The following is a 9,057-nucleotide window of genomic DNA, read 5'->3' as shown; positions in this document are numbered from 1 at the left end:
GGGCTTGAAATGACATGATTTATGTTTTCAAAAATCAACTATGGTTGCTGTATAGAAAATAGATTAGAGAGGGCAGAGTGGACATGGGACACCGGTGGTGGGGTTTGAACTAGGGAGGCACCAGTGGAGAAGAGAAGTGTAGGGAAAGCAGGGCTCTGGGCAGGGCTGCAGGACAGGGATATGTTGGGAACGACTGCTTGTGCTCTGGCTTGGGGAACTGGGCAAACTGCAGAGAAAGATGCTCTTACTTGCTCTTAACTTGGGAGCTTTTGTGATCCCTGGAACCCGTGCTTGTGATGAGTCATGTTTGTGAATAACCAGATGATCATTCTATTCTCCCCTCTCCTCACCCTCTCCACCACACACAGATCACTTGGGAGAGAAACGAAAGCCACCGATTCAGACATCAGGAGGGAGGTGACCAGTACAATCTCAAAGGCGTCGAAACTGGACAGTCTGGAGGCTGCAACCAAGAGCAAGAACTGCTCCAGTCCCCAGAGAGGTGGCTCCCCAGCCTGGGCCCCAAAACACCAGCCTAAGCCCCTGAGGGAGTCCAAGCTGGAGTCATACAGGGACTCGCCCAGAATAGCCCCGCAAACCCCAGACCTCCAGAAGACTTCCAGCTCCATCACCCTGCAGGCCGCAAGCGTTCAGCCGGAACCAAGAACACCAGTCCTGGGGGCCCTATCACCTTCTGGAGAAGAAAGGAAGAGGCCAGCTGCTCCCCATCCAGCCACCTTCTCCACCAGGCAGCCTGGCCTGGGAAGCCAAGACGTTGCGAGCAAAGTTGCTACCAGGAGAATCCCGCTGGAGGGCCAGAGGGATGCAGCATTCCCCAAATTTGAGAGCAAGCCCCAAAGCCAGGAGGTCAGGGAAAATCAAACTGTCAAGTTCAGGTGTGAAGGTGAGTAGAGCTAATTAGGGTCACCAGTTGCCAGAATGTAGCCCCTTGGTGGCCACTCCCTTCAGCACCCAGCTGGTCTGCACCTCCTATATCCACTCATGTTCTTGGACTAGCTCACCTAGAAAACCACCTTACAGGGGCCTTGGACTCACTGTAGAAATGTCCCTTTATTCTGGAGAGACCCCTAACGGCAGCCTATTGTTTGCTACTGGATAAGAGTACTGGCCCTGGGCCCTAGTTCTTACCACCCTAGAAGAAACACCCTCATCATCGCCAGCATCAAAAAACAAACCTCACAGTCTCTTCCACTTTCTTCCCCTTGCCTGGCCGACCTGGAGACCTGGCCCATCACCCTGTATTCCTCCTCCCCAAGGCCCTGACTCTGTCTCAGGTGATTTCATCTCGTAGAGTGTGGTTGAGAGTGAGGAAGCAGACAGAGGTGGGAGGGCAGCTCCACATGGAACCAAGTCCTTTCCTCCAGGCCATGCCTTCCCCACCTACCTCACAAGCATGGGGTGCTCTCCAGGGAGTGCGGGGCTCATGTTCTTCACCTGGCCCTTAGTTTCAGGGATCCCAAAGCCTGAAGTGGCCTGGTTCCTGGAAGGTGCCCCTGTGAGGAGACAGGGAGGCACCATTGAGGTTTACGAAGATGCTGGCTCCCATTACCTCTGCCTGCTGAGAGTCCGGACCAGGGACAGTGGGACATACAGCTGCACTGCTTCCAACACCCAAGGCCAGGTGTCCTGTAGCTGGACCCTCCAAGTGGAAAGTGAGTACACTTCTCTGGGTCACCCTGCATTCTCTGTGGGACGGCCATTCATGGGGTGCTTCACCTACTGCAGATGGTTCATCTCCTACAGCCCCCAGCCTTGGTGCACAACCCGACAGAAAGGTTACCCCCAACCACATGCCAAGGCCACATATGTTGCTCCAGGCCAGTGATTCATAATCAGGAGTTCACATCAGAATCACCTCAAAGTAAACATGCCAGGCCCCACTCCCAGCCCACTTCAGAGCTACCTTTCTTAGGCCCCTCAGCTGTTTGAACAGTGCCATTACTCAGGTTTGTAACCACAGAGAACCGAGTGTTCATTAAATATACAGGTTTAGGGTAATCTGAGATGGTGTGGGATCCCACATCTTTTATGTTTATTGTATTGTCTGTTTATAAAAGTAATGCATGTTCATTGTGGGAAATTTAAACAATATATAATCTTATGACTCAGAAAAAATTATATTTTAATGTTTTTTATACAAACTTACCATTGTGCTATTTGTATGCTGCTTTCTGTCCTAAGTTGCTCATGTGACATTAATATCTTTCTGTACAATTTTTTGAAAGCGTGACTTTTAGTAGCCATATAATATTGTATGGTGAACTTATTTGTTGAATAGTTAAATTGTTTCCATTTTTCACTATTATAACAAACCTATGATAAATATTCTTGTACCTGTCTATCTCTGTAAAATTTCCCCTTTATTCTAAATGCATATGTAGGCCCTAGGACCATGTCATACCCTTGAGAAATTGATTAACCAATACCACAAGAGGAGAGTCAGCAAATTGCAGTCTGCTGGAAACTAGGGGACAAATAATTTCCACCCATTTTTTTCCACATATAAATCGCAAGCAAAAAAAAAAAAAAAAGAGAGAGAGAGAGAAAGAGAGAGAACCTGTAGAAAACTTAGATTAAAAGGTATGTAAGTAACATCAACAACTGTAATAATTATTGATAATCTTGTACCAATCCTGACTGAGATCATCTTTAAAAAGTTTTTATGGGAAAATCGAGAAAATTTGGACACTGACAAGATTTAATACAAAGAAATTCGTGGTGTTTTAAGATGTGATGGTGGTCTTGTTAATGTTTTTTTTATATGTTCATTTATTTTAGAGATACATCCTGACTTATTTACTGGTGAAATGATATGGTTTCTTACATTTGACTTAGAAATGATTTATGTTTGGGGAGCACTGGCAGGAGTACCAGTGAAATAATATTGATGTAAATGAAAGTTGAGAGATGGGTACATAGGAATTCACTATACTGCTTTGTCTACTTCTGTGTATGTTTGAAAATTTTCGTAATGCACAATTACAAAAGAAAAAAAATAATGATGTATCCACATAGTAGAATGCCATGCATCCTGTAGACTCTGATGCTAAAACATGTTCAAGATGCACTAGGAAGGGACAGGAGCAAAGTACAGGCTCACGTATAAAAGAAAGAAAAGATCTGTGTACACACATGTGAAAAGATGCCTACGTGTGCATAAATCATTTCTGGAAAGGCACACAAGTGCCTCTAGGAAGGGGAAGCTGGTGGTCCACAGGAAGGAATGGGGGGGTCTTATTTTTCACTGTATACTGTTGATTCACTGTTTAACTGGGGTTTTTACTATGCTTATGAATTCCTTTACAAGAAATATTATCCATGATGTTTGGAGGTGGGAGAGCTGGTAGGCAGAGTTCACAGGTCTAGATCAAGGCTTATCATCCAGGCCAGGTCTCTGTCTGTGCAGGGAACAGAAATATGGTGTCGGGTCCACCACAGGTTAATGGTGTAACCAGCAGGCCTAGATTCTCCTGTGGCTTCCTCTGCTGTGGATTTATCTAAGTCTCGTAGAAGACTATTTTTAGCCTGTTCACATCATGGGGTAATTCATCTCAGGTTGATTCCCTATCTTGTTGTGTTTTGTGTGACAGCTTTATTGAGATATAATTTATATAACATAAAAGGCACCCTTTTAAAGTGTACAATTTGGTGGCTTTTAATATATTCACAAAGTTGTGTGGCCATCACCATCATCTAATATCAGAACATTTTCATTGCCCCTCCCCGAAAAATCCTACTCATTAGCCACCACTCTTTGTTTTCCCATCCCCACAATCCCTGATGGCTGCTAATCTGCTTTTTGTCTCTATGGGTTTTCCTCTTCTGAACATTTGAGGTTAAGTGGAATCATTCAATACGTGGCCTGTCGTGTCTGGCCTCTTTCTGTTAGCTTAATGTTTTCAAGGCTCATCCATGTTGTAGCAGGTGTTAGTACTTCATTCATCCATGTGGCTGAATCATATTGCATCATATGGATATACCATGTTTTGTTTATCCATGCGTCAGTTGAGGTCTATGTGGTTGTTTCCACTTTTTAGCTATGGTGAAAAGTGTTGCTATGAACATTTATGTATAAGTTGTTTTCAATACTTGTTTTCAATTCTGAGATTTAGACCACATGTATTGTTGGGTCATAAGGTAATTCTAGATTAGATTTAACCTTTTAAGGAACTGACAAGCTGTTTTCCATTGTGGTTGTACTATTTTACATTCTTCTGGCAATGTACAGGTGTTGCAATTTTTCCGCATTCTCACCAATACTTATTTTCTTGTTTGCTTGTTTGCTTGCCTTTAAAAACAAACAAACAAACAAACAAACAAACCAAGGTCTTGCTTTGTCAGTGGGGTTAGAGTGCAGTGGCATGGTAAGAACTCACTGTAACCTTGAATTCCTGGGCTCAAACAATCCTCCTGTCTCACCCTCCTGAGTAGGTGGGACTCCAGGTGCTTGCCTCTACACTTGGCTAATTTTTCTTTTATTTTTTGTAGAGATGGGGGTCTCACTATGTTGCCTAGGCTACTCTCAACTCCTAGACTTGAGTGATCCTACCACTTCAGTCTCCCAAAGCACTGGGATTATAGGCATGAGCCACTGCACTCAGCCTGTTTTCTGTTTTTTAATTATAGCCATTCACAATCAGCTGACTATGATTTTTTTTTTTTTAAACAGGGTCTCACTATGTTGCTCAGGCCTCCTGTATAGCTGGGACCACAGGCACATGCCACAGCACCCAGCTAATCTTGTTTAGTTTTGTAGATACAAGGTCTCACTATGTTGCCCAGGCTGGTCTTAAACTTCTCACTCAAGCAGTCCTCCCACTTTGGCGTCCTAAAGTGCTGGGTAATCCCATGAGCCACCACACCCAGCCTGACTGCCGTTCTGACTTGCATTTCTCTGGTGACTAGTGATTTTGAGCGTCATTGCATGTACTCATTGGACATTTGTATCTCCTTCGGAGAAATGCCTGTTCAAATACTTCACCCATTTTTTAATTGGGTCACTCACTTTTTTATTGTCAAGTTGTAAGAGTTATTTATATATTCTGGATACACGTTCTTTACCAGACATGATTTACAGTAATCCTCTCCCGTTCTGTAAAGGCTGGAGCATTCGTCATGTGTGGCCACAGAAGTCCCTGCTTAATTAGTTTAGTGATCAGCTAGTTGGTTGGATGAAGAGTTCCTTAAATGCCTTGAACTAATGCTTTTCCCAGCCTTTGCCAAGGAGCTCTGTGTGTGTGTCATGTACACCAGTGCTCCAGTCGGCTTTAGCCTTTCTTTTCTGCTTGCACTGAAGCTCCAAGTCAGCCAGAAGTGAGAGAGGAGGCCCTTCTTACATCCTCTCTGGGCAGGCTCACAGCCCTGCACATCCATGTGGCCTTCTCAGTTCTCAGGAATCTGTCAGAGCTTTTTAAAGCCCTGAACATCTCATTCCCCAGTTTTTTCTTTTAAGTTTTTTGGTCAGACTCTTGTTAGCCCTGAATAATACTGCTGTCTCAAGGAGCTTTAATATTAAACAATTGCTACTGATTGTTTTAACAAACACCCTGGAGATGGGGCCACTCACACAGGATAAACTCTGAGTCAGGTTAAATAAAGAAAACCCTGAAAATTGAGCTATTGAAGGAGCTGCCAGACAGGGCAAATAGCGACCTTTCTCTTAGGGGTGGAGTTTTTCAGGAGCTTGGAACCCATCCCACCCCTTGCTAAGTGGCTGGTTTTCACAAGTTACTGTTGGTTTCAGAGCTACCCCAGAGCTGGGGCAAGGGGGGACAAGAGTGAAAATGCCACAAAGCTTGCTGTTCTTACCAAGATTCAGCTGGGGGGTTGGAGGGGTGTTGTTGTTTGGGTTTTTTGGTTGTTGTTTATTGTTTTTTCTTTTTAGAGACAGAGTCTCACTCTGTCACCCAGACTGGAGTGCAGTGGCAGAATCATAGCTTGCTACAGTCTCAAACTCTTGGGCTCAAACAATCCTCCTGCCTCAGCCTACCTGCTTGGGTAATATTTTAATTTTAATTTTTTGGTGGAGACAAGAGTTTTGCTATGTTTCCGAGGCTGGCTTCAAACTTCTGGCTCAAGTGATCCTCCTGCCTCAGCCTCCCAAAATGCTGAGAATAAAGACATGAGTCACCACACCTGGAAGTTTGTTTTTAATGAATGCTCCTCAGAATGTTGCGAGCCTTTGGTTAATTTCTGGCATTCTGAAACCATTGATTTTGACTCTTTTTGCCACTATTGTTATTGCTTTTATGGAGAAGAGACCTTCAGAGGTCTTTACTCTGCTGTGCCACATCCTGTCTTCTTGATGAAGACACTAGCTTTTCTAAAACTTCTCCCGTTCCTAAACATCCCAGTTCATTGTTGGCAGATGACTTTACTGTGAAACAGGTCATCTGATGGGTGATCTTTTAGCTCCTCCTATAGACCTCTCTCTTTCTGTTTTCCTGCACTCCAGAATACCTGTCTCTTTCCCTTCTCAAGACTTCTCTTTCTGTCCCTTCTCATCTTCACAAGGATCTGAGCTAACAATGATTTACTCTCCCACCACTTCTTCTGTCTTTCTCCTTCATTTATTGAGAGACCTCTTTTTTCTCCCTGCAAGCATGCTCTACTAGCTTGCTACAGCCTCAAACTCTCGGGCTCAAGCAATCCTCCTGCCTCAGCCTACCTGCCTGGCTAACATTTTAATTTTAATTTTTTGGTGGAGACAGAGGTCTTGCTGTGTTTCCCAGGCTGGTTACAAACTTCTGGCTCAACCGATCCTCCTGCCTTGGCCTCCCAAAGTGCTGAGAGCTAGTTGTCCCTGTGCTGAAAAAGGAAAGAAAATCGTTCCCTTCCCTCTCTTTCATCCCTAGACTGTATTTGCCACAAGAAGAGTCTCTATGCACGGCTTCTACTTGATAATAGCAGCTAACCCTCATGGAAGATGGGCTATGCTGGGTTTTATGCTAAATGCTCTACCTGAATTATTTCATTTAGTTATCCCAACAATCTTACAAGAAAATCATACCCATTTTCTAGATGAGAACACTGATCGTTAGTAAGGTTAAATAACTCATCCAAGTTCACTTGCCTTGTAAAAAAGAGTGTATTTCTACCTCAAATTGACCTGGCATAAAAACCTATATCCTTTTGGTAACTCCCGGAGGCATTTCTCTAATGAGGGAGTTGAACACCAGCCAAGGGAAGGGGTGGAGAGGGTGCTTCCCCACATGCTTCGGGTGGTCTGTCTGACCTTTCCTCAGTGCCAGGCCTGTCCAGGTACACCATCACTCTGTCTTGTCGCTGCCCTCCCATCACCTACCCTCTCCCCTGGGATCTGGAGGAGAAAGTGCAGCTGTACAGTCAGCACTGGCTGTAAAACCTGGCTACACCATCGAGTTCAGCTATGGGAAATTAGTAACCTCATCTGTAAAATGAGCTCAAGAGAACAACCTCAGGGCATTGTCACCGTCCATCTGGAAAAGTACGTGGCACATAGTAGGCCCTCAAATCTTACTAATTTTCTAGCCCATAAACCCCTGCAGTATAATATGGCATTTCCGCTCATCTCTGTATTGAAAGGCTCTCTTGAAAAGCACCAGTGATATATCTTCTAAGAACCAAATCCAGCTCTACCTTTTCTTAGCTCTCAACCACCTTGACACATCTGCAGCACGTTCTGCTTGTCACAGAAGAGATTATCCCTATTTCTCTTAATCTCCCCAAACTAGAAAATGTCCCCTAATTCACTGATGTAGAAGGCTTTTGGAAAGCTCAGCTCAGCAGTTCTCAACTAGACTGTGCATTCAAGCCATGGAAGGCATTGTTAGTGCCTGTTCCCACGTCCCCGGCAGCTCTGAGCCCTTGACCTAGAACGGGGCTCAAACTGTGCTTAGGAAACTGGAACTCATGTGAGTCCTTTGATTCAGTTCTGGAATTGGAAAAAAATATCATTGTAATAATTTAAAATGGAAATGTCCTCACCCGTGAGCCTGTGGCTTATACAAGTAAAAAGATATTCACAAGACTGTGTAATCACTGACGGGACATATTAAAGAAGAGACGAGACACTGGAAAGTAAAGCAGGACCAACAGGTGAGAAGAAGGAGCTCTCTGAGGCTCCCGGATGGCAAAAGCCAAGGCAAGATAGGAGACACCTGAGTCACAGAGGAGAGAATGCACGCCCAGGTCCTAAGCACCCCCAGGGCTAGGATGTTCTGTGACTGTGGAAAAGCCCCTGCCAGTGACCCTGCTTCAGGTTCCAGGTCCCTTCACCACTGGTGCTGCCTGCTTCCTAAGCTTGAAGAGAGATAAGACAAAGCCAGGCTTCCAAAGACACCCAGGTGTCCAGGACAGTGAGGCATGCCTCGGAGGCTGGGGTGACTGAAGGTATCACCAGAGCAGGCAAGCTGTGATCTGAGCTGGCCTGTCCTTTTCCCTCCTCACAGGGCTTGCTGTGATGGAGGTGGCCCCCTCCTTCTCCAGTGTCCTGAAGGACTGCACCGTCACTGAGGGCGAGGATTTTGTGCTGCAGTGCTCTGTACGGGGGACCCCAGGGCCCCGGATCACTTGGCTGCTAAATGGTGAGTGCCCCCTACCCCAGCCCTCTGCTCCCGTCCCCTGGGCCCTTTGGCCCTGCCTGAATTCTCACTTATCTCTCTGAGCCATTTATGCCTTGGACATCCTGGTGGCATGAGAGGGAGGCATGGGACACAGAGAGAGCATGGGCACTGGGATCCTGCTCCCAGTTGGCTCAGCAAGTTACTACTCCTGCCTGAGCCTTGAGTTCTCCATCTGCCTCGTGGGAATCATGCCACCCATCTGCAGGGTGGTGGTTGTAAAATTAAATTAGATCATTTATATAAAGTGGTTAATGAGATGCCTGACACATAGGTGCCTGAGCAGTTGGACTTCTTTTCATAGAGTCAAACTCATAATGGCCCTCAATTCACATCTGTTGAGTCAATAAATGAACAAATAAATTAATAAACTAATGAACTGCTCCAGAAGTCGCTTGAGGGATCTCAGCTTTTATTTAGTGGCAGGTGGTTCTGG

At 45.3% G+C, this 9,057-nt stretch overlaps 1 protein-coding gene across 1 annotated transcript; it reads left to right on the top strand.

Annotated features, from left to right (window-relative positions):
- Positions 1–303: 303 nt before the first annotated feature.
- Positions 304–9,051, top strand: LOC116547241 (myosin light chain kinase, smooth muscle-like). The gene is made up of 3 exons (XM_032273251.1): positions 304–904; positions 1,467–1,673; positions 8,451–9,051. Exons 1-3 carry the CDS (start codon positions 304–306, stop codon positions 8,663–8,665), a joined length of 1,023 nt encoding a protein of 340 aa, XP_032129142.1. The 3' UTR covers positions 8,666–9,051.
- The last annotated feature ends 6 nt before the right edge of the window (positions 9,052–9,057 follow it).

Source organism: Sapajus apella, unplaced genomic scaffold (assembly GCF_009761245.1).
Source record: "Sapajus apella isolate SASKATOON/1434 unplaced genomic scaffold, GSC_monkey_1.0 scaffold2468, whole genome shotgun sequence".
Classification (NCBI taxonomy): Eukaryota; Metazoa; Chordata; class Mammalia; order Primates; family Cebidae; genus Sapajus; species Sapajus apella.
The sequence above is the reverse complement of the archived record's forward strand: the minus strand, read 5'-3'. Positions and strand labels throughout refer to the sequence as shown.

Excerpts from the sequence above, each read along its gene's own strand:
- LOC116547241 (XM_032273251.1), top strand. The coding sequence starts at position 304 with ATGTTTGTGAATAACCAGATGATCATTCTATTCTCCCCTCTCCTCACC. Across the intron at positions 905-1,466 it reads TGTCAAGTTCAGGTGTGAAG|TTTCAGGGATCCCAAAGCCT; the intron begins GTGAGTAGAGCT and ends CCTGGCCCTTAG. Across the intron at positions 1,674-8,450 it reads CTGGACCCTCCAAGTGGAAA|GGCTTGCTGTGATGGAGGTG; the intron begins GTGAGTACACTT and ends CCCTCCTCACAG.